Below are 26748 nucleotides of genomic sequence, written 5' to 3' on the forward strand. Positions count from 1 at the left end.
CCACGACTACTAAACATCACACTCACCCCTAAAAAACGTTAAAAAAAAAAGTTCTGTTCATCACTGTCAACCTCTTCTGATAATATTATAATGAGAAGTCAGGTTTTCCAATATATTGGCTGATAAAGCATGATGGCTTAGGAGTAAATGTTAGTGTTTTAGTAGACTTCATCTAGTAAAAGATGTCATCAATTGTGTTGCATACGCCACTAAAAATAAAAAAGGAAAACATAAATACTATGAAATGTCCTCAATGCCAGATCCTGGTTTCAAAGCAGTTAAATTGTGCCAAAAAAAAAAAAGCAAAGAGTATCTGAAATGTGCCTGATGTTATAGCAAGTGTTTAAAATAGTACCAGGAGTCTTGTAAAAACAATTCGATTAAGACATGTGTTAAGCGTAAGAAAGAAGAGAAATGATTTAATTATTTAGAGGTTAAATGATCACTTGTCATTCATATGTTACTTCTTTTGAGTTTTCTGTTTATATGAAGAAAGTAATTTTCCAAATGTATGTAGACCAAGGAATGCAGGTTGCATAGTTACAAAACCTTTCAAAAATAAACGCTGCCATGGTGCAGTGGATTTGACAGGCAGAGTCAAGTTTTGTTGTAGAGGGAAGTTTAGAAAGTAAGTTTTGGGGATTAGAGATGAGAAGCATCACATAAGATAGAAGGAGGGAGGTGGCAGCAAAGCCTCCCCTTGTGTGTCCCCTACACACACTGGCTAGAATCCTCTCCCAGACAAACAACTGTGAACCTCGATCCTTGCCTCTAAAATGTAAACCCCTGCTACGCCCTAACATCGACCACAAATAAAACATGGAAAATTCAAGTGTTTCAAGGCACAGTGTATTGAAGCATGGTAACCTTGGAGTGAGTGAATGTCATCAGCCCACTGAATTATATCTCATCCAAGATACACTGTTGTATAAGCCACTAATGAGAAAAAACAAATCTATGACATGCTATCAGTGGCAGAACCATACTGGTTTAAAATAAGTTAAATGATGAAAAAATAAAATGTGTCTAAGTATTAATAAAATCTATCCATTTCTTGGTACACATTTTCTGCTATTCATTTATAGTGGAATGAATATGCATCATTAGCAAAACTTGACTTTCCCTAATCAGCCTAAGAAAATGATTGGTTCAGTCTTGACTTATTACTGTTTCTTTCTCTCCCTTTTGACTACTCCAGAAACAGACCTCATGCCTGGTGCTCCAAAGTGACATTAATGTACACTTATGTACATATTTATGTACATTTATGACATTTAGGTATAGTTCTTTTGAGTGTTTTTTTTTAATCTTTGGCCTTGCCAAATGGAAATCTCTTTTCCAAAGTTACTTTAGTCATCTGTCCCCTGCCTCATCATCTTCAGTGATATCATATATTGTAATATACAATCTATCATCATATATTGTAATATAATATAGACATCTGTCGGAGTCTGCATTCCCTCCTGAGATTCCTCAGCATCCTGGTTCATTTTTTAATTTGCATTTATTAAAGTGTAGTTTCTATAATATACAATTCCACAGATTTTGACAAATGCACAAAATCTTACATTCACCAGTCCAGTGCCATAATACAAAAGTGATATTCTAAAAATCTCCCTTTGCACACCCATAACAGTTGATCTCCTCCACCTTCCCCTAACATTTGACAACCACTGATATGTTTTCCATACTTTAAGTTTCACCTTTTCTCAAAAGCTGTATGAATGGAATCATACTGTCTCTACAAACATTTGTGCCTGGCTTCTTTGAGTTAGCAAAATTGATTCAAGTTGCATTCATGACTTTGTGTTGGCAAATATCTTGTTTCTTTTTACTTTGGGGCATTCCATTGGATGGATGTAACCACGGTCATATGGATGTCATCAGTTGAAGAAAATCTTTTGGGGGCAATGGTGAATGAAGTTCCTCTAAACACCTGCATACAGAATTCTGAAGGAATGCAAGTCTTCTGTGGACTTGGGTAAATACTTGGGAGTAACATTTGTAGCTCATGTCATATACCTATGTTTACATTTACAAGAAACTGCCAGACTGGGTTCCAAGCAGCTGCAGCATCCTTCATTCTCAAAAGCAACAAATGAGACTTTCTATTGCTATACATCTTTGACAGCATTTGTTATTGTCAGAATTTTGGAACTTAGCCACTATAAGAATGCAGTGATGTCACTGCAAAAAAAAAATCTCTAGGAGTGGAATTTCTGGGTGTGACGGTAACTCCATGTTTAATATTTTGAGGAAATACCAGACTGTTTTCTAAAGTGACTGTGCCAACAATATGTGAGGGTTCTGATTTCTCCAAATCCTAGTCAACACTTGTTATTGCCTGTCTTTTGTATTATTACAACCATCCTCTGATACATTTTTGCCCAAGCCTTCAGGCTGCCTGTTTAGTTCATTCAGCTTACAGAAACTGGCTTAATCACGAATTGTTCAGCCATATATTCTTTGTCCAAAAATAAAATCCCTCAGTCATTATCTATTCAAACAGATATTTTCATCTTCACAAAACCATGCCTCCTTTGAGCTAAATTTAAAAGTTATGCAGGTAGTGAAACAGAGAGAAAAGATAAAAAACATCCTAATCTGAAAGAAACATCTCCATTACCGTGAGTGCCTTACTGATACGATACTCTCCTGGCTCTGATCTCATTGGATTCTTCTAAAGAAGCCACCAAACATTGTCTCATGGTAGTCTGAGAGTGGAAGAAGCAAGGTAATGAAAACCCTGCCCTAGACTATACCTAAAGCAAAGGGTAACACTTAGCCATGCTCCTAACAAAACTATTTGTCCAGACGAGAAAAAAAAAAAACAACACAGAAGCATACTATGTTGTCTTGAATAAACAAGGTTTCACAGACCCATTATTTCCAATTTTTTCTTTTATTTGGCAATGCAGCATGGTTTTTATAGCTCAATATAATTAGGATTTGCCATGGGTGAGGGGGGCATGATTTTTGTTTGTTTTTGTTTTTTGAGAATAAAAGCAAGTGATAAAAGAGATGTGGAGAAGAACCAGCGGGAGGATTAGACCTCAGGATTGTTCTTATTCCAGGATTTCTTCACCTCTTCAACTGCCACCCCACGCTGCCAGTTACCACTGGGCTCACCTTCAAAGCTGGCTGTTAGAATCGGCACCACGCAACACGCTCCGAATCCAGATTGACAGGACCATTGACCAATCGCTGAGCCAGGTTTCCTTTCCCTAGCCCGACGCTGCGGCGTTGGGAGACTCGGTGCTGGGGGGGAAAGGGGGCGGGCCAAAGGGAAGGGCGTTAAAACCACCACCCACACAGCATCCCAGCAGCAGTAAAGCGGCTCTCCTCAACATCAGTCTCTATGTATTAGCTTGTCTTCATATTGCCAAGATGTCTCTTTCTAGGAAGTTAACGTTGGACAAACTGGATGTTAAAGGGAAACGAGTCATCATGAGAGTAGACTTAAACGTGCCCATGAAGAAGAACCAGATTACAAACAACCAAAGAATCAAGGCTTCCCTCCCAAGCATCAGATACTGCCTGGATAATGGAGCCAGGTCAGTAGTTCTCATGAGTCATTTAGGTAGACCTGATGGTGTTGCGATGCCTGACAAGTACTCCTTGGAGCCGGTTGCTGCTGAGCTCAAATCCTTGCTGGGCAGGGACGTTCTGTTCCTGAAGGACTGTGTAGGCCCGGAAGTGGAGAAAGCTTGTGCCAGCCCGGCGACTGGCTCAGTCATCCTGCTGGAGAACCTGCGCTTTCATGTGGAAGAAGAAGGGAAGGGCCAAGACCCTTCTGGAAATAAGCTTAAAGCGGAGCCAGATAAAATAGAAGCCTTCCGGACATCACTCTCCAAGCTAGGGGATGTGTATATCAACGACGCTTTTGGCACGGCCCACCGACCCCACAGTTCCATGGTGGGAGTGAATTTGCCCCAGAAGGCTTCTGGATTCCTGATGAAAAAGGAGCTGGATTACTTTGCCAAAGCCTTGGAAAACCCAGAGAGACCCTTTCTGGCTATACTTGGTGGAGCCAAAGTGGCAGACAAGATCCAACTCATCAGAAACATGCTGGACAAGGTCAATGAGATGATTATTGGTGGCGGAATGGCTTACACCTTCCTGAAGGTACTCAACAACATGGAGATCGGTGCTTCCCTATTCGATGAAGAGGGAGCCAAGATTGTCAAAGATATCATGGCCAAAGCTGAGAAGAACGGTGTGAACATTACCTTTCCTGTTGACTTTATCACTGCCGACAAATTTGAGGAGAACGCTAAGGTTGGCCAAGCCACGGTGGCATCAGGTATACCTGCCGGCTGGATGGCTTTGGACTGTGGTCCTGAGACCAACAAGAAGTATGCTCAGGTTGTGGCCCGAGCCAAGCTGATTGTGTGGAACGGACCTTTAGGGGTCTTTGAATGGGATGCTTTTGCTAAGGGAACCAAAGCCCTCATGGATGAAATTGTGAAAGCCACTTCCAAGGGCTGTGTCACCATCATAGGAGGTGGAGACACGGCTACTTGCTGTGCCAAATGGAACACTGAAGATAAAGTCAGTCACGTGAGCACTGGGGGAGGTGCCAGTCTAGAGCTGCTGGAAGGCAAAGCCCTCCCCGGAGTAGAGGCCCTCAGCAGCCTGTAGCTGACCACGTGCCCCTTCCTACTGTTAGAGAACAGAGGTCCACAGACTTTGAGTCAACTTAGTGCTTCCACATCTCAACTTGATCTTTGTTAAAATCTACCCCTAAATCAAGACCTGGGCAATGACCAAGGGATGGGCCACCAGGAACTCGGAGCATCAGCACAGCAATGCAGCTCATTTTAGTCCTGGGGTCATGCATTTGCCTGTTCTCGTCACGATCTCATTTGAACTTCACTGTTGTGATGTGATGGTAGAAAGTGAGTTGCCTATTAAAATGAGTTGAATAAGCTGATTTTCTCTCTCTCTCACTCTTTTAATTTTACACCAGCTTTATTATTGTTTCACTACTTGAAACATGGAAACAAGGCAAAACAAAATTGTTGTGAAAGGGTGGGGAGGAAACTGCACATTATTACACAATGAAAGTGCCCAAGTATGCTGAGAAAAATAACTACATTTAAGAACTCACAGGTACCATGAAAGCTCTGCAAAGAGGAAAATTTTAGTAAGTTAAGAAAGAAGAGAAATAAAAGATACTTATTAAGCCTGGGAAGTGGAAAAAAAAAAGGAAAGAAATGAAATTCATGGAAGAAATTATTTCCGTGGGTGTGGATATACAAGAATACACACATGTGTCTGTTAGAAAGGGAGCCACAAATTAAATCCAGTTTTCAAAGTAATTGCTTTATTTTTAAAGCAGATATTTAATAAATAGATAATGTAACTGTTAAATCTTAAAAGTGGGTTTTTGAGATACATTAAAAAATATATATATATATACATAGTTTACTCATGGGAAAAATAGATATATAAAAACTCTTCTGTATTATATAATAGAATAATAAAATACTAAGAAATGTAAGAGATGAAAGCTCTTATTAGAGAAGATTTTGCCAAATTCTGTAGACAAAGAGCTGGTCTAGGGCAATGCTGTTAATAAAGAGTGAAAATGAAGAATAATTCATGCCAGCTGTGACAGCCTATGTCTCATAGCCCCAGAACCATTCTGTGTGTTCAGCATCCCGAATAACATAGTTGAAAATTTTATTCTTAATACACCTGAAACTTTGGCATATTTCTAAGGACGATATTAATAATGCCACAGTCATCCTAGGCAGGATGTGGGAGTTAAGGTACAGATTTAAACGAGAAAAACCAAAATTCCAGTAGTTGAAACAAGATTGGAGCATGGTACTCTTTGCATAGAAGTCTAGGGCAAACAGGTGTCCTCTTCTCCATGAAGTCATCTAGGCAACCAAACTTGTGAAACACAGTTACTCTCAATAAGGCGGGGGTTGGGGTGGGGGGTCCATGTGTCTGCAGTGTCTGTCGGAGTTTTTATTATATGATAGACAGCCCAAAGGGCAAGTTAGTACAAGGCAATGTATTCCTTTTAAATAGAGGACCCAAAAGGTTCAGGAAGTTTTTTTCATTCGGTCTGCTGGCTATGAGTTGTGTGATAAATCCTTTCCTCCAAAGGAGTCTTGGAAATGTATTCTCTCTAGGTGGATACCTTGTATTCAACTAAAAATCAATAGATTCTGTTACTAAGAGGAAGTCAGTGGGGGGTAAATACTGGGGGGAAAGTCATGGTTTCTGACAGCCTGGCACTCTGGCCGCGCAACTATCCGTGTACAAGTATCTGTGCGTCCTTCTTCCTGTATAGAGAAAACATGGCTTCTCCAACAGGTACAACTGAATGTCTTGTTCCATGACTGCATCCCACTCAAAACTGAGTATCTCTGGGTGATGTGCAATTTCTTCTATGTGATCCAGTGGGGAGTCCAACAGTCCAGTGAGCCAAAAAAGAAAAAAAAAATAGTCATTTATTTTTCTCATGCCTCCAAAACCCCTCTCCAGACACACCCAATATACCATGGTGGAAAAGAAATAGAACCACTCCAATAAAAATCCTCACCTCAAAAATTCATGGGTTCATTACTATTGTGAAATAAATCATGCTGGATTAAGATTTTGAGAACTCATTGGCCTGATGGTAGAAGAATTTCCTTGGTTAGATACTGATTTTCTTCTTTGAGAGGAAGTTTCTTATTCGTTGTCCTTTTTTGGACCACGCTTGGCCATCTGGGAAAGTCTCTGGTTTCCTGATCTTCCGTGCCCTCTTCTGAAGCAGGCGTTGGAGAGCTGGGCCACATCAGGCCATGGTGTAGCCGCCCCAGCTCCCGCCTTGCTGGTGCAGATTAAGAAACCAAGGATCTCTTTATATATCACACAATTAAAAGCCTCTGAAATCCAGACTAGTGATTTTTCAAGAATCAAGATTTCCAATCTGTGTAATTCCACGTGAAAGAATTTCACCCCAAGACCTCTTCTAGCTATAGTTCTCCATCCTTTGACTCTTTGTTTTTTACATTTTTTTTTATTGAGTGATAGTCATTTTACAATGTTGTGTCAAATTCCAGTGTAGAGCACAATTTTTCAGTTAGTCCATCCTTTGACTCTTGCTTTTAATTAACTGGTGTCTTTGCTGGGTGCACTTTCCTCTCCCTCCTTTAAAGAGTGAGTAACGGCCACCTCTTGACTATCAACTGAGCATGCCGCCTGCTCCTGGGCTCCAACATGCCTCCCACCAGGCAAGTAAATCTCCACTCTCCCTGGACCCCCGGCCTCACCTCGGCTCCTCCTGCTCTACCGGCTGCTCCTGCAAAGTCTCCAGATGCACCTCCCGCGAGAAGCATGGCTGGTCCTGCTGCCCTGGGGGCGGGGCCGAGTGGGCCCAGGGCTGTGTCTGTGAAGGGGCGTCAGAAAAGTGCAGCTGCTGCACCTGAAATCGGGCCCGGGCGGGGCAGGCGGCGGGGTTGGGGTGCCTGCCCCAGATGTAGATGGAGGAATGTGGGCAAACCCGCATTTTTTTGAGGGGGGAGGTAATTTGGCTTATTTATTTATCTATTTATTTGTCTCTTTCTTTTTAACAGGGATACTGGGGATCGAACTGAGGACCTCAACCTCACGCGTGCTAACCACACACCCTACCGATGAGCTATACACCCTTCTCTCTTTTTTTTCTCATAAACATGCAATTTTTAATCTAACCCTGACCAGACTGCTACATTCCCTTTTCTAAGAAATACGTAAATGATAATAAAAGTTGTTGACACTAAAGCAAAAAAGAAAAGAAAAGAAAAGCAAATGCAGGCAGGGGCAGGAAGGCAACATCTGTAATCATGTCTTTGTCTGTGGCCTTCTCATTTCTTCGTCTGAAAAGTCCGAACGGAGGGCCTTTGAGCAAAACCATGAGAGAGAGCCTCCCTCCAGCTCTCTGCGGTGCTGAGGCAGCTGGCTTTCTCAGCTCTGCTCTCAGGGCTTCCTGGCCTCCCTCACCTTGCCCGGTCTGTTAGCCAATTTAGGATGCAGGCATCAGGCAGATTGCTGGATTTCCTGGCTGTGCTCATTTTTTGCTTAAAACCACATGTAACCACGAAAGCATAGTGACATTCTGCCTCTTTCTAAACACTTTCCCTACACTGTCACTACACTTGCTCTGCAGGAATGTGTTCTGTCTCCTGGGTACCACAGGCAACAGTTTTGCCAAACGCCCCAGCAGAAAAAGGACCCCTACTTCCAGCCCTTCACGTTGCTTTCCTCACTCCCCCCTCCCTGACCCCTCCATGAATGCTGTATTTTATGGGGTTTATTAAGGCAGGGTCCCACTTCCAGGTAACAATTTCTAACCCAGTTGGTCTATAGACTAGGGGTTCTCAACAGGGGACAGTTTCTCCCCATAGGGGACATTTGCCAAAGAATGAGACATTTTTGTTTGTCACAGCTGGGACAGGTGGCAGTGCTGTGGGCATCCTGCAACCAAGGATGCTACAAAAAAAAAAAAATCCTACAATATGCAGGACAACCCTCACAACAAAGAAGTCTCCAGCCCACAGTGTCAACATGGGAATTCATTTGCTTCTCCTGCGACCTTCCCCAGTCATTATGGGTAAGTAGCCGTCTGTCCTTGAGCTCGCCCAAGGACTCAGGTTCCGCTGTCCTCTGCACTTGGCTTCCATCTCTAGGAGTGGGAAGACCAATTCAACTGTTGGTATGTTCCATTTAACTGGACAGGGAAAGAGGAATCCAGAGCGAGCATCGTGTCTTTAAGGAAAAGAAGTGAAACCACATGTATCAATTTTGCTTACATCCCTTTGTCCTGAACTTAGTAATATGATCATCTCTAGCTTATAAGGAACAAGGACAGTGTACTCTCTGGCCGAGCGATCATAGGACCGATTAAAACCATTACTAAGAGGAAGAATAATGAAAAGGTTGATTTATGACAACATCAAAAAGAGGAAACTATTAAAGTTTTACTGTATGAGGAAGATCCAGGGAGGTCATGCTTTTATACATGAGTTACCCAAAAGTAAAGAATAACAGACAACCAGCTTCACGGGGGGAGAAAAATGAAAGGAGTTAACAGGAGTTAAGGCAATTATATGAGGGTTGAAAATAAGCCAGCAAAAATTATAAAAAGAGATACATGCAAATTGAACCACAGCAAGATACCACCTGACACCTGTCAGAACAACAATTATCAGAAAGACGAGAAACAAGTATTGATGAAGATGTGGAGAAAAGGGATCCTTGTTTATTGCTGGTGGGAATGTAAACTGGTGTAGCTACTATGGAAAACAGTATTGGAGGTGCCTCGAAAAACTGAAAATAGAACCACCATATGACCCAACAATTCCACTTCTGAATATTTATGCCAAGAAAATGAAGAGGACTAATTTGAAGATAGATAGATAGATAGATAGATAGATAGATATCCCACTATAATCATTGCAGCATTATTTACAATAGGCAAGATACTGATGGAACCCAAGTGTCCATCAATAGATGACTGGATAAAGAAGATGTGACATACAGATATAGATAGATAGATAGATAGACAGATAGATATACAGGATGGATGGATGGATGGATGGATGGATAGATGGATAGATAGATAGATAGATATTTAGATAGATAGATAGATGGATAGATGGATAGATAGATAGATATTTAGATATTTAGATAGATAGATAGATAGATAGATAGATACATACATACATACATACATACATACATATATAATGGAATACTCCTCAGCCGTAAAAAAGAATGAAATCTTGCCATTTGCAACAACATGGATGAACCTAGAAGGTGTTTTATACTAAGTGAAATAAGTCAGACAGAGAAAGCCAAATGTTGTACGATTTCAGTCATATGTGGAATCTAAGAAACAAAACAAATGAACAAACAAAACAAAGCAGAAACAGACTCATAGATACAGAGAACAAACCAGTGGTTGCCGGAAGGGAGGGGTTGGAGAGACTGATAAACGAGGTGAAGGGGATTTAGAGGTACAGACTTCCAGCTACAAAATTAATAAGTGACAGGAATGTAATGGCTGCAAAGGGAACACAGTCAATAATATCATACATTGAACTGAGCTGGCATCCCATGATTGCCCCTGATGTTTTCTCTGATGGAAATATGGAAAACTTTCTCTTATGGAAATAAATCACTGTACATCCAATATTCATAGTAATTTTTCCTTGATTAAAACCATAGGCCAAAAAAATTTTTTTTCAGTAGGAATGTAAACCACTGGATTTGTTTTTGTTTTTACTTTTTGTTTTTTCGGTTGTTGTTGGTTTTGTTTCTAGTTCTGATAAACATTCATTATTTTGTCTTAGAATAACAAAATATGCTTAAAGCTAAATCTAAATGGAAGGGAAGGAAAAGGGGAAATATGGTTATATTAGGGTTCATGGAGTACTAGCAAATAACGGTGATGGATTTTCACCGGTTCTTCTAAAGCAATTTGAATTTATGGCAGCAATAGCTTTCAAGTGTTTCTTCCAGGTTTCCATGAGGCTATACTGAGGCACAGACAGGCAAACTGAGAGAGTAGATTTGACCCACTGCCTACAAAACCAATTACATAAAAGCCAGCACCACCCAGCACCTCACTTTCAGAAGAACACTGCATTTGCTCTAAGGCTCTACCATCTTGTAATTCTTAAAAACTTTGAACGTGGGGCCCACCACTTTTATCTTGCACTGAACCTCCGCTTCCCAAAATTAGGTACCCAATCCTGCAGAAGGCTTTCCCACTAAGGCCAGAGTTGAGGAGATTACAAAGTTAAGTCTTTGATTTTTCTCTTTGGATGCCCTCAGTTTTCTCTAGCTTTTCAGAATCATACAGAAGCCCCCCTGAAGACTCTGAAGAATTAAAGCTCATAATGTGTTTCAGAGGCTGCAACCTCCACCATCTGAACACAAATCTTGTTTGGAAACAAATCTCTACCCAAATATGGCCTCTGAATGCGTAGGTGTTTCAAAGCACGCACACACACAAATCAATTTTAACTTTCACAAAGGCTCCACTCTTGCATTAAAATGTGTTCCCGTGGTTCCTGGCTATCTTCACCACAAAAGGAAGATAAGAGAGCTTAAAGAGAACGTGCTGCCCTTCAGTCTCCCCAAGATGGGCCACCGTCCTGCATCGTGATCATTCTTCATTCTCTCTGAGGATCCTAACATTGTCCAGAGGTGAGCAGAACAGGTAGTTGATGGAGAATATTTCTGTCAAAAATCCTAAATTCTGTAATTGTTAAAGGTGTTTTTTCCTCTGAAAACATACATAATTCTTTTGGAAAGCAATGGGCATAAGTTAAATGTTATTTATAGTGGTCAAATAGAAAATTACATTTTTAGGAAAGCAAAAATGACCTAAAAAGATTAAAAGCTGTTTTTTAAAGGAAGCAGTTACATTTGCTTGAAGCATTTAATATGGGTTTTCTTATATATTCAGAAAAACTTGGAATTATTTAGACACTCTGATGTCTTTGGAAGAAGCATGATTTTTGTCAGTTTGAGTCTGTGAAACAAGAGAAAAGAAAAAAGTATAATCATTGCAGGTGAATGGACTATACTTCTGGCCGGCCCCATGAACTCAGGGACTGAAGGGGGTCAGGAAGGGAAGATGGAGACAATGGGAAGAGGTCAGGAGGAGATCAGAAATAATCTAGGAGACAGAAAAATTTGCAGACTTTGTTGACCGGTCAGAGATGAATAAGCAAGCATGGACGGTGATGGAGAAAAATTTTGATCAATAAAATGAAGGTGATAGGATGAAAAGTATTTTAGTATTCCATATTTTAAGAAGCTTTAAGAACTGGCTTTAAATTAGATAAACAAGTAAATGCTCAGAAAATCTTCAGGTCCTAGAACAAGCCATGAGCAAATGAAGACTGTAGGTGCACAGAAGAGAGATGATTATGTCTTACTAGGGAGAAAAAGGCAGCATAGATTTGCCCAGTGAGAAATGCCTGGTTATAAATTCTCAGAATCTTCGGATTAAGAATACTTACACCAAACAGACTAAAAGCCTCAAGACGCAGGCTGTAGAACAAAGTTCTCAACGTGTTCCTCCCAGGCCAGCAGCAGCAACACCCAGAAACTTGTTAGAAATGCAGTTTGCTGAGCCATGCACCAGACCTGCTGAATCACAAACCGGGGGTCGAACCCAGCAATCTTTTAAGAACTCTCCAGTGTTTCTGTTTCAACGTATCTGAGAACCACTGGTACAGAATAAAGATCCCTTTAAGAGGAAACAGAAATTTGTTCCATTGACAAGTCGTGACAATATCTTGATGTGATAACTGAGGCAAACCATTTCACTTCTCTGAGCGCGTGTATCTGAAAAGTGATATATTACCCTTATGTTACCTGCGGTTCCTACCAGTTCCCAAATGTTATGGCTCTGAAACCCTAAGTGGTATACTTGAAACTATTGTTTGAAATTTTCACCTAGGTCTGTTGACAAATAGAGGGAAATGGCCAAAAGCTAATAAACACCTAACATAGGGGTCTAAGCTGAAAAGCGGAAAAAATATCAGAACTTTGGCTCTCCGATACAAATTTGTTTGCAATGTGACTCTTACTTTGTATATATGAAAGCAAAATTCCCCCAAACTACAGTGTCTGAGAACTTAAAGAAGTACAAATAGAATAAAATATAGTGAAATATATTCAGTTACTCTTTGCCTTACCAGAGTTATTTAGATAAAAAGAAGGTGGGTCCAAAGTTCATGCCTGTAGGAAAAAACTGATCGGTCAGAAGATACGTGTACATTCTAAGGCTTGGTTTGTTTTGGGTCGCTTGTGTGTTTTTGCTGGTTGTTTAAGCTGTGATTCGGTTGCTCATGCAGACAGTAAAAATAGAATAGAAAGAGGCTTCATTTTCATTGTGCGCTCTCTTACGTAGTTTAAATTAGTGCATTGACCCTCCTTTCACTTAGGAAAAATCATCTACAGTTGAGAAAAAAATGGATTTAACTGGATAGGCTCAGATATCACCCCTGGAAGAAGTCTTACTTTAACTTTCCCCTGCCCAATCCACACATCCAGACAAAGGAGTCGCACCTTTGCGTCTTTCAGTTCCCTGTTCTTTATACAAACTTCTTGCTTGACTCTTTAAGATTATTGGGACTTTTTTTGTTTGTTTATGTATCCATCTCTTCCTCATTGAAGATCAGAGACCCCATCTTACTCAAAGGCTCTACTCCAGGGCTTAGCACAGTATTTAGTACATAGAAGGATTTTTTGATGATGTTGTATTTTACAAATTGAAAATATAGCTCACGTGATATTCTAAACTAATGGTAAAAGGCAAGTTGCACAAGGAGAGCAGAAATGTAACAATGTCCCCGGTGCCACAGAACAGGAACTTCATTCTCACAATCAGGAAGTTTCTTTCAAAAGAAACTGAATATTCCACTTCACATAGTGTATACTACAGAAAAGAAAGCAAGCTGACTAGCATACAGTATGATCAATGACTAGAGAAACACAGAAAGCTGACTCCATATATAACCAATGAAAACTCATTATGGAAAGTCACAAGAAGTTGAAAATAAATAATATATAGTCTACAGATTTTATCAGAGGGTAGATGTATGCACCCTTAATTTCTTGTTTACAAAATGGAAGTGATACTATGCTGTGTGTGTGTGTGTGTGTGTGTGTGTGTGAAGACCATAAGAGACGATATTTCTAAGGCACTCACCACAGCGTTTGGCAGAAAGTTCTAAATATGTAAGCACTTATACCATTAATAGTAGAATACTTTCTCTGTTCTGCCACTCAGGGTTAAGAAGATTTTCACAAGGTCAGAGTTCCCTTGGAAAGATGAAGTATTTACAGAAACAATGTATTTTTTAACAAATATATGGGACTTATATAAGAAAACATTGTATTTTTTCCTCAAATTATGCTTTTAACAAAGCAAACAAATGGAGAAAGCACTCTTAGTAGAACTGGCCTAAAACTGATAATTGGAGAAAAAGTGTAAGTCTTCTCAGAAGAGATGGCGAAGTTCTCCAGATAAATTAGAATAATTTCCTAAAAATTGACATACACTATTGCTACTTACTTTTTTTTTTTTTTTGGAAGAGTGCTCAAATGGCCAAGGCAGAAAAAGTCCCCGAAGAATAGCCTCCCGTGGTCCTGAGAGTGCTGTGATTGAGGTCCCTGGGCAGGAAGGAACACTGGTGCTGAGACAGGCATGGTTAGAGCTTTAAGAGGGCTGAGAATTTCAAATCTCAAAGTAAGACTTGGCAGAAAATCCTGCCAACAAGACAGAAATAGCTTAAAGGAATGTAATCTAGAACTCGTGTTTTGCATAAAATATTCCAAACAAAATCCACACTTATCCCACTCGGGGAGAGAGGTCAAACTGAGAAAGTGACTCAAACTTCATCAGGTATTCTGGGATACTGCCAAGACAGAGCAAAGAGGTCGGTGGAAAGAACATGAAAGTATCTGGTGAACGTGAATGATATGGCTCTGAGTTGTGAGTACGCAAAACAGCACCCAGTGGTGTTTTGGGAACTATCCTTGCAGTAACTTATAATAATATAAGCAATTGCTTCTTAGCTTGAATTCCAAGCTCTTCATACATGCATATCCTCTAACTATAATGATTGGACTACATACGTGTTAAGTCATTATTGCTGGTGTGATTTCATCCCATTTCTTAGGTAGGGAGAATGTCTATATTTCAGCAGTAGAATTCAAGTGGAACTAACTAAAGAAAACCCTTTTCCTTCCTGAATCAACCACGCTATTTAAGTACTTGCACCATGACTTTGCAGAACCACAATATTACCCAAATCTGAAAATGCAGTTATGCTAAACAAGGAAATGCGATTTATACCTCCTTTCTTTCTTTTTTGTGTGATTTACTTTATATACCCAAGGCTGGAACTAGAACTAAATGGTGTAATGTCAATTTCATAGTTTGAACCAACATTTATGCCTCAGAAATGCAACTTCCTTACAATTATAGGTGTGTGTATTCTCCTTATCGCTATCCCAACAGAAACAAAATAATCTACAAAAGTTAACACCAGTAGTCATTTGGAGAGGACATATCAAACTTGGACAGACCCAAAACACCTGTGAAATCCCTCCAGACTCACTAGCACATGAGAAAAGTTACGATTCACAAAATTTTATATTTTTTGCAAAAATAGGACAAACTGTTATGCACAGTCAATAATTAATGATTGTGGTCCAAAGAGTGACAAGGCTTCCATGCTGAAGGGCATCCACAACAAGTGGGACAAGAATCAGAGTCAGACCACACATGCCCTAAAGTAAAGGAACAAATCAGGCAATTACTTGTCCAGGTCTTTAGACCGACCTACACAAACTGCCCTTTATTTCATTGATGTCTACACAGAATTTTCAGTAACTAGAAATTATTCTTATCCAATCAGTAGAAAAATTAATGTCGTGAAGATAATCATATCCTGAAGACAAAAAAATATTGATTTCTTTTCTGTGCTCTACTGCTGGTTCTTAAGCTATTTTTAATTGAATAAAAACAAAATGCAAGCAAAACAGTTTTTATGATTTTTAAAATAATGCATTTTTTTTTCGAATGTGCAATGAGTACTATACCCTGTTGGTACTAATTAAACAGCTCCCAGGAAAAGTCAGGGTTTAAAAGCAAATTATGAAATGGTTTAGTAGACTAACTCTGAGTTGGGTATTCCTTTACTGAATCTCTGATTCTACTATCCACACAGAGACAGACTGAGCAAGAAAATTGAGAAACAAATTTAACTTTGCGCCATAGTATATCTATTTTGAAATCATCAGCCCCTTCCAGCTTCCTTATCACATAACACAGATAGTCTTTCTGGAGTCAGAGATCATATTCAATCTTATTTGGATACTGTTTTAAGCAGTATATCACATACATCCTCTATAGCCTCTTAAATTGTTATTATAATAATTTTTTTCTAACCTGTCCTATCAAGAATATGATCTCCAAACCTATATAATATTGATTAAGGAAATTTAAGATGATTTAAAGAAATGTAAAGATATCCCATGCTCTTGAAGTGGAAGAATTAATATTTTTAAATGTCCAAACTACCCAAACCAATCTACAGATTTAATTCAATCCTTCTCAAGTTACCCAGATCATTTTTCACAGAACTAGAACAAATAATCCTAAAATTTATGTGGAGTGACAAAAGACCCAGAATCACCAAAGCATTACTGAAGAAAAAGAATGAAGCTGGAAGAATAACCCTCTCAGGCTTCAGATAATACTACAGAGCTACAATAATCAAAACAGGCTGGTACTGGCACAAAAACAGACATCTGGACCAGTGGATCAGAGTCAAGAGCCCCAAAATAAATCCATACACCTCTGGTCAATTAATCTTTGACAAAGGAGGCAAGAATATACAATGGAGAAAAGATAGCCTCTTCAGCAAGTGGTGCTGGGAAAGTTGGACAGTTGCATGTAAATCAGTGGAGTTGGAACACTCTCTTACACCATACACAAAAGTAAACACAAAATGGCTTAAAGACTTAAACATGGGACAAGACACTGTAAACCTCCTAGAAGAAAACATAGGCAAAACATTCTCTGACAAAAATTGTACCAATGTTTCCCTATCTCAGTCTACCAAGGCAACTGAAATAAAAGTAAAAATAAACAAATGAGACCTAATTAAACTTATGAGCTTTTGCACAGCAAAGAAAACAAAAAGACAACGTACAGAATGGGAGAAAATATTTACAAACTATGCAACTGACAAGGGCTTAATTTCCAGAATATACAAACAGCTCATATAACTCAATAACAAAAAAATAAATAATCCAATTTTTAAGAATGGGCAGAAGACCTAACAAACATTTCTCCAATGAAGACACACAAATAGCCAATAGGCACATGAAAAATGCCCAACATTGCTAACTATCAGAGAAATTCAAATCAAAACTAGAATGAGGTATCATCTCACACTAGTCAAAATGGCCATCATTAAAAAGTCCACAAACCAATAAGTACTGGAGAGAGTGTGGAGAAAAGGGAATCCTCTTACACTGTTGGTGGGAATGTAGTTTGGTACAGCCATTTTGGAAAACTGTATGGAGATGCCTTAAAAAACTAAAAATAGATTTACCGTATGAGCCAGCAATCTCAATCTGGAGCATATATCCAGAGAAAACTCTAATTTGAAAAGACGCATGCACCCCAATGTTCATAGCAGCACTATTTACAATAGCCAAGACATGGACACAACCTAAATGTCCATTGACAGATGACTGGATAAAGAAGATGCAGTGTGTGTATATATATCTGTGTGTGTGTGTGTGTGTGTGTGTGTGTGTGTATGTATATGTATATAGTATATATGTATATAGTGTGTATATATATATATATATTATAATGGAATAATACTCAGCCATAAAAAGGAATAAAATAATGCCATTTGCAGCAACATGGATGGACCTGGAGATTGTCATACTAAGTGAAGTAAGTCAGAAACAGAAAGAAAAATACCATATGTTATCATTTACATGTGGAACTTAAAAAAAAAAAGACACAAATGAACTTACTTACAAAGCAGAAACAGACTCACAGACATAGAAAATAAACTTACGGTTACCGGAGGGGAAGAGGGTAGGGAGGGCTAAATTGGGAGTTTGAGATTTTCAGATACTAACTACTATATATAAAATAGATAAACCACAAGGTCATACTGTGTAGCACAGGGAACTATATTCAATACCTTATAATAGCCTACAATGAAAAAGAATATGAAAAAGAAAATAATTATATATGTATAACCAAATCACTATGCTGTACACCAGAAATTAACACAACATTGTAAACCGACTATACTTCAATTAAAAAAATTAAAATAAAAGAATATAGTCTCCAAGTTTATTTCAAATACTAACTAGAGACTGAAAGTGTGCCTGGGCGTGTACTGGGACTTCAAGATAAGAGAGATAATTATTGTGATCCTTCATCAACTCACTCCATATGGAGAGGGTTGGAGAGCAACCCAAAGAAGAGAAGTGAGCACTGGGGCCCCAGCGGGAGCTGGTCTGGCTTGAGCATCCTTCCTGGATGGTATTGTGGACCCTTGTCCATCTTGGACACAGGAAAGGGCCTTAGAAATTTTCACTTCAAAGCACACTGGCCCCCTGAGATCCAAATCATACCACAGGGAATTATTTTAACCATGGACTTTTAAACTAGTGCTGAGCTCATTTACAAGAAAATCTTACTTTCATATTTTTTTCAGTTTGTCAGTGTTTGACTTGCCTTGCCATGTAATCCCAAATTCATTTAAGGTTATTTTTCCCCCTTTCTCTTATCATATACAAATATGTCTGGTCTTTAATTAACTATCTTAATCTTATTTTGTCTGGTGTCCATCCATATTTCTTTTTTTTCTTTTTTTTAACTTTTTTTTTATTGAGTTATATTCATTTTACAATGTCATATCTGTCCATCCATATTTCTGTTCTTTCATTTTCCTGTACTTTCTGTACAGAATGGTTTATGACATTCTTATTCTTCTGAATACAAATGTGTCCATCAAAAGAGGCTACAAGCATCCAACAGGTTCATGAAGTCTTCTGAAATAGTTGTGCACCAAAATATTTGTATTGAAATATGTGTAACTTATTACAAATCACTTTCATTTTATTTCCCTATTATATTACGCATTGGCATCATTAATATCAAACTTTAAAACCAGTTTAATTATGTGTAGATACCTTATGTTCAATATTGTTCTTAGATACGGGCAAGCAGGGCCTTTGCCTCATATCTGGGTTGCCAGGGGCTCCTGCGTTTTGGAGTATGGTCCTTAAAAATATCCACATCCCCTGGAAGTACCCCAAACCTACATGTGTGGGTCCCAGCCCCCGTTACTTCCCTATGGGCTGTTCTCCACCACTACTTTGTGCATGGGGTCTAGATGCATCGCAACTGAACCTATAGGCTGGCTCAGGCTCCATGGCCAGACTTTAGTTCCAGGTAGGCTACCGGGTAAATGGATTGCCCTCACTGGCCAGTGTGGTATTCTTTTTTAACAGGATCAAATGATATCGGGTCACCAGAATCGTGTTTACATCCTGATTTTAGGTGAGTTAAATGGTAATGAGATCCCACAAAATATATTTTCTTGGGGCTCTGCATACCTTAGGAGAAGCCCTAGATATATTATTCCCTGAATTTATTTTCAGGATAGTAAAGAAGGTGTTAAAAATTTTGTGATGAAAAGGAAGCATTGGTACAAAAGGTGCAAACTTCCAGTTATGAAAGAAATGAGTCATGGGGACGCAACGCACAAAAAAAAAAAAAAGGGAAGCAGTATATTTGATAGGGTTGAGAACCACTCTCTCAGACTAAGCATTGCAAAAATTTCCATAGGGAGGCATTGCTTTTTGTTTTAAAGATTTCAGGAGAGGTCAGAGACCAAAGAAAAAGTTTCTGAGCGTAAAGTCTCCAAGAAGAACATTATCACTGCTCTTCCCTTTACACCAGGAATCCTTACAAATGGAGCCAAATCATGGAAGTGGACCAAGAGTCCTCTTTACTGAGTACATCACTGACCTCTGCCAGTAGACTCTAATCTCCTGGTTGCGGACCTCTGGATTCAAAATACAACTTGCATGTCAGTAAAATTCAGGAACAAGATCTACTTCGGCGCATTGTGAAGAGAGAAAGGCAAACATACCCCCACAAAAAGAAATTACGAAGAGTTACAAAACCTACACTGCATCAAGTAATTTTGAGAGCAGGAAATTCCTGAAGTCTCTGTGCCTTCTGTGCAAGGACACAAAGGACTGTGCGTTCACCCATGCTAGGCGCTGGGTTAGAAACCAGATGAAATGTAATGTGCTTTCAATCTTTGATATAATAAGATTCCACTTAAGTTCTAATGTATTTCACAATGAAGCCTTATTCTTTTGTAACATATAGCTGCAGATCAAATCCAGATCAATTAGATATATTCATTCCAGTAATTCCTACTTAGGGCTAGTGGATCCTCGGAAGAAGAGTGTCAAGGATCAAGCCACATTCAACCAAAGTTCTCAAGATTAAAAACAGCTTTCCGTGCTACCCAGACAGGGGTCCCTACGGCATTGTTTTGGGTTCCTATCATCACTTAAAGGGAAGCTTTCACAAAGTCTGGAGCTCTTGAGGTCCTGCAAATAAGAAAATAATCATAATAATAAAAAATAAAAATAATTATTAAAAATAAAAAGCCCTTCTCCCATGCAATTAATGATGGAAATTCTAAAAAAATTAATTACAAATAAAGCAGTCACATATTTCATGTTTTTAGCATTCTCTTGAAGGTCTTTGGTAAACATGTAAAATAATTCTAGTAACAATGACAGTAGTCATAATAATGTTTTTTATGTATTAAGTGTTATTCTGTGACAGGCAATGTTTTAAAGCTTTACGTATATAAGTGATTTTGATTCTTACAACCATCCTATGGAATATATACTATAGTTATCCTCACTAACAGAAGAGAAAAACTAAAGCATAAAATTAGCATTTGGTGGTATGGTAAGGGGATAAGCCGGAGTCAGCACGCACGGCTGCACGTAAGTTTTTTCTGAAGCGGAAAAGGTATTTGAATATCTGTAAAAGTGTTCAGCTTGGGATAATTGTTGTTTACCTAATGTTGTTGATATTTCACCTAAAAGCTGTTCTCACAAAACCAAATTCAGTCAGGAGACTCCAACATGTCATGGAGAACAAAACATTACATTTGGAGATCAGAATAGAGTTTAACTTCCAACTTTTGCTATTTTAATAAATAATGCTAATGCTAATGCTAGAGGATCTTGAGACATTATGGAACTTTTCTAAGCCTCCCTTCCTATGAAACGGCGATAGTAATAGTTTTCTATAACAGAGTTCGAAAATTCCGATACAGCGCATGTGAAGTTGTTTTGTGAACTATAAAGTGATAAACAAATGTGGTTAGTATCTGTTTCTGGCCTTCTCTTCTCGTCCATACATTCTCAATACTCTCAGCACCGTTTCATTTCCTCAAATATGACATGTGTAATATCAGATTCATCCAGCCATTTTTTCAGCAAATTTGTACTGAGCCTTTATGTGCAGCACCATTGAGAGGAGTCAAGAAAGGCCCTTCTGAAAAAGTAATATTTGAGCTAGAATCTGAATGATATGGAGAAGCTAGCCACGTTGCTATGAGGGTGAAGGTGCAGGACGACAGAACAATCCAGGCAGAGAGTCCAGAAAGTACTAAGTCCCTAGGGTGGGCATGAGCTGTCACTGAGAAGCATGATGAAGTCCCATGGGACTGGAGCAACATCAGGAAGGAGTGTGACTTTCATGGGAAGCACATGGCGCTAGGAGTAGAAGAGAACCCTTCTGAGTTTGGAGCTAATAGAGAAGAGTCTGAAACAGCAGATTAGACAATAAAACAAGGAGGAGTGATGGGTGAGCTGAAAGCTAGCTCAGAACTAACCTTGAGAACCATCCTTATAAAAGCAGTACGGAGACAGGAGGGAAGGGGGCAGGGCACAGCCAGTCAAGGAATGACACAGCAATTAACACCCAAATGGTGGAAGATTCAACTCCCAATAGTGCAGCCTTGAGGCTCAAGAAGGCAGGAGATTAGACTTCCGGTAGACCTTGAGCTTTATTATACGCTCATTGTAATATGGCACTCCCAAAAGGTCAAAGAGTGGGCGGTGACCCAATTCCTGGGGAATGCCAGCCTCTTCCCCAGGGTAGCTGGAATGGTCCTACCACTTGCTGGCGTGTGAAGCTACTGAGCCCATAAAATCTGGCAATACAGCGCCTCATGGCCCCCACTCTCGCTCCCACATCTTGGGAGACGGCCCACATTCTGTCTATGGAGTGTGGACCTACTTTTACTTTAACCTGAGCACCAAACCCCAACACCTTGTGGCCTTTTGCCTTTTGAAACAGCCTACACTCTATGCAGTATGTATCTCTCTAAATAAATCTACCTTTACTTAACTGTGGCTCGCTCTTGAATTCTTTCCTGCACAAAGCCAAGGACCCACACTTGGCGGGGCGCATCCCAGGGACTCAACCGAGACCTAGGACATGGCCCTCCTCACACCCAACATTCATTTTTCCTGTTATCAGTTTCCTACTTTCAAATGTTTCCCTTCAAGCAGTAGAAACACATGGATAAATAACCAAGCATAGCTGGAGTCCAAACTCAAGGTGGAGGAAAATTTTGAAAAACCAGAGGACAGCATGTGGTCATTACATCTGAGACATTTTTCAGCAGGCAGAAGGGAAGTTTCTTTACCCAAAACAAGAAAGAAATTTGACAAGGACTCTATCACTTGAGCAAATAGCAAGATCTCACATCACACAAAGGGTTTAGCCCTCGTTGTTCATATGCACACACTATAATTACAGTCCATTTTCTATTCTCAGGCAAGGATCCCAATATTGTAAAAAATCTTGCTGTTGCCTAAGATTAAAATGAGATGAACACAGGTCCCTTTTACTTTTGTGCAACTTGGAAGAAATAATGAAATCCCAGGGTAGAATTCATTTAACCTGATGAAGGCTAGATTGCTTTCATTCTATGAGTATTACAGGGGTAATTATTAATCTTAAAAAGTTGTCTATAATAATAGGCAACTGTAGTTAATTTACATGCTTCGTATCAAAGGCAGATGAGGTATCTTCCTGAATGAGAAGAAATACAATTTCATAGTCACAAGATTGGCTTCTTTTGAGTCATAGATGACCTTCGAACATCAGTGAATTATTTAAAAAGTCACATGCCAAAGAGTAAGGAACCAGGGCTAGGTGCATAAGTCACTGAATGGATTCCTCTGTTCCTAGGGCTTCCATCGAAGGGGAATTAAGATTTGACAAAGAGCCACATGCTTACAAGATAGTGAGCCAGCAGGTCCCAGCAGTCATCGGTTGACCTTTGAGAGGAGAACATGATGAGCTCGGGGAAGGGACAAGCACAGGAAGAGTAGTTAATGCTTAACATGGATTTGCATCTTCCTGGGACACAGATGGTGACATTGTACAGAGTTGGAACCAAGCCTCAGGGAAGAACAAGCTGCCAATTGTTATAAACCTAAGGCTATTGTGAGGAGACAAAGCTTTGGATTTACCAGTTCCAGTAGTGCGGCTCCAAACTCCTCAAACTGGTATCACATGTGTTGAAATAATTCTCTTCCTTCTGGTTCATTCACTTACTGATCCACAATTGCCCGCTGTACTCACCTGTGTACTCATTTCTCTTCCCGTGCTTTTCTTCTGTCATTTGGTCTCCATGGGAATGTGACCCACCCTCATTTCCATTCCACCATGTTTATTACTCCTTCAAAGTTCAGTCCAAAAGGTATCACATTCATGAACCACTCTCTCTGACTAATCTTAACTGATTTTCTTTTTTCATGTGTATAATTTTTCCAATCAGCATTCTTTATTCATTACTGATTCTTTATTTGTCATCTGTCAGTATCTATTTGATGCAGGAAAACAGATGTGGGGTGGGAGGAGGGCCTTGTCCCAGGTCTCGACTGAGCCTCTGGAACATGCCCCGCCAAGTGTGGGTCCTTGGATTTGTGCAGGAAAGAATTCAAGTGCGAGCCACCGTTGAGTAAAGGGAGATTTATTTAGAGAGATACATACCGCAAAGAGTGTAAGGCAAGAGAAAGGCAAGGAAAGAGGTGTGGGGGTTGGGTGCTCAGGTTAAAGTAAAAGTAGGTCCACACTCCACAGACAGAGTGCGGGCGTCTCCAAAGAGGGGAGAGCGAAAAAGGCCACTAGGCGTGGTGGTGTCAGTTTTTATAGTCTCAGTAGCTTCACACGCCCACAGGTGGGATCATTCCAGTGGCCCTGGGGGAGGGGCTGAGATTCCCAGGAATTGGGCCACCGCCCATTCTTCGGCCTTCTGCAGTTAGCCTCGGGGCTGTCATGGCGCCTGCAGGCATGTTATTTGATCACGCTGTTACAATGAGCAAGCTCAAGGTCTGCTAGAGGTCAAACCTCTTAATCCTCAAGGCCAACTAGGAGGTGAATCTTCCACCATTTTAGTTGCTGTCATTCCTTGAGTGGCTGTGCCCTGCCCCCTTCCCTCCTGTCTCATATTGACACTATATGCAGGAGGAGTGCTAAGGACTGGGGATAAATAGACAAAAAAAAAAAATCCAGAGGTCAGGAATATTACCATTTAGAAAGGACACGAACATGTGTATAAGTCATTTCAAAATGACTGGGCTACATACAGAACAAAATGTGAGCATAGTATTTAAATCTGCCTATAGATGCTAAGAAAGACCAATGTGAAAAAAAATACACTAGTTAAGCTGAGATACAAACAATAAGTGAGTTTAGGAAGAAAGAAAGGGTGGAAAGGGAGTGGTCCAGGGAGCAGGTGCAAAAGCTTGAACACATGGGAGATAATGTCATTTTTCAGAGTGGTGAAGGAAGAGTTGGACCACAGAACAGAAGAGATAGGAAGGAGCCAAACCATGAAGGACTTTGCACACCATAGAAGAGATTATTTATTCTAAGTGTGGATATTAAAAATATTTCATGACTTGTTCAACTCAGGCACTGACCTATTAGAATCTTTTCAAGCCACAGCAATACAGTTAGGTCCAGAAGGACACTGCCATGCCGTACTTAGTCTTGTCTGTTGCCAGACTTGGGGAATGTCCAAGAGGGCCTTGAAATCAGGGGCCAGGGTAGCTCTGCAGCAGGGTAGGGAGCACTCAAAAGAATAAGAGCAGCAGTCATTTGCCAGCTGGTATTTTTAACTACTGGTGCATGCTGGTTAAATCAGAACTCTGTTCTTTTTATCACTTTTCATTTCCTGTTCATACCAATATTATAATGGCATGCATTTATTCTATTGTCTATTCTGTTCATTATTATCATTTAAGTCATGAAGAAACGTTAATAAATTTCAAGCAGAATAACAGAATGATAACGTACGCATCATTATTTTGGCATCAGTTAAGAAGAACGAGTGGAAGAAAGTGAAAAATGGAGAGAGCAAGAGCAACTATAAGGCTAGCATTATAATCTACAAGATAAATGTGGGTTCAGTCTAGGACAGTGGTGCTGAGAATGTAAAGGATGAGCTGGTGTTAGCAATAACTAGGACGGATTATTTGCAGTTCTAATTGGATATATGAGTGAGGATGGTATGGAGCTAATGGTCTAGGATATATCCCCAAACTTTTAGTCTGTCCTGGATTTTTTTAAATATATTTTATTGAAGTATAGTTGATTTACAATATTAGTTTCAGGTGTACAACATAGTGATTCAATATTTTTATAGATTACATTCCTTTTAAAGTTATTATAAAATACTGGATATGTTCCTCCCTGCGCTGTACAATATATTTCTGTAGGTTATTTATTTTATATATAGCAGTTTGTATCTCTTAATCCCCTACCCCTATCTTGCCCCTCTCTCCTTCCCTCTCCACAGTGGTGACCGCTAGCTTGTTCTCTGTATCTATGAGTCTGTTTCTGTTTTGTTATATTCACTAGTTTGTTGTAGTTTTTAGATTCCACAATACACACACGCAATATAAGTAATACTAGAAATGTATGTATAGTATGTATAATTCTGTCTTGTGTGGAAAGAAGAGATGGTCTACAATTCATTGGGATATACTAATATAGTGTTCCTAGTGATAGAATCAAAATCAGTGATCTTTTTTTAAAGCATATGAATTTTGTTTTGTTTTATGTTGTTTTGTTTCATCCTAAACACACTGAATGAGAATCTCTGGAAGTGGTTCTCAGATTTCAGAATTTTCAATACGCTTCTCAGGTGAATCTTACATTTTGGGAATTCATTTTGGTAGAGATGTACCTACTCCTCATCTAAGAAAAGAATTTAGCCTTTCACAATTGTCCTCAATAAAGAAACATATTAGCTAGTGTTGCCAAGGTTGACCGCCTAACAGAAATTTCCTAGCCCTATTCACATTACACCACACCTAATATCTAAGGAGCTACAGCATGATTGGTTAAAAATGTTTGTAATGACATGGCTCAAGAAAGTACTCAAAATTGTTCATATAATAATGGCTTTTTTTCCACTTGACATTTAATTTTTTTGGAGGAACTAGTCATGAGCAATTAGTATGTGTGAAATGACATACATCCAGATATATTTTATCAAGTATTCTAATTTATGGACACAACTCTCATGACTATAAAATTGCAGTATATAAGGTTTCCTGTGATAAGTTTATTCTTGTGTCATAGTCATGGTGTCTTGTTGATAAAATATTTTTTTAAATATTTACAAAGAATTCACTATAAAGGAAACAGACTCACAGATATAAAGAGCAAATTAGTAGTTACCAGTAGGGAGAAGAGAGTTGGGAGGGGCAAGACAGGAGTAAGAGATTAAGAGATACAAACTGCTGTGTATAAAATAAATAAGCTACAAGGATATATCATACAGCACAGGAAATATGGCCAATATTTTATGATAACTTTAAATGGAGTATAACCGTTAAAAATTGTGAATCACCATATTGTACAACTGTAACTTATGTAATATTGTGGATCAACTCTATCTCAATTAAAAAAAAAGAATTCACTATTGCAACCACGTTACCCTGTTCCTACTAACATCTCTATGACTGATGTCACATATTAGTCACGTTACCAAATTTTCAATGCTCTTGGGAGCAAAGTAGCACTTTCCACGCAATGCCACCTCACATCCTAACACCCCTCCCGCTGAAAACCAACCT

General features: G+C 39.3%; 2 protein-coding genes across 2 annotated transcripts in view; one reads left to right on the forward strand and one right to left on the reverse strand.

Annotated features, from left to right (window-relative positions):
* The first annotated feature begins 3258 nt into the window (after positions 1–3258).
* On the forward strand, positions 3259–4933 carry PGK2 (phosphoglycerate kinase 2). Its single transcript, XM_006201921.3, has one exon. The coding sequence runs from the start codon at positions 3388–3390 to the stop codon at positions 4639–4641; it is 1254 nt and encodes a 417-aa protein (XP_006201983.2). The 5' UTR covers positions 3259–3387; the 3' UTR covers positions 4642–4933.
* A 969-nt stretch (positions 4934–5902) lies between these two features.
* C20H6orf141 (chromosome 20 C6orf141 homolog) overlaps positions 5903–26748 on the reverse strand; it is a 138746-nt gene continuing 117900 nt past the window's right edge. The window contains exon 5 of the mRNA XM_072944839.1: positions 5903–6404. The gene's annotated coding sequence lies outside the window, so the exon portion shown is untranslated. The remainder of the gene's footprint in view (positions 6405–26748) is intronic.

The sequence above is a fragment of the Vicugna pacos genome, chromosome 20 (genome assembly GCF_048564905.1).
Source record: "Vicugna pacos chromosome 20, VicPac4, whole genome shotgun sequence".
NCBI classification, from domain to species: Eukaryota; Metazoa; Chordata; class Mammalia; order Artiodactyla; family Camelidae; genus Vicugna; species Vicugna pacos.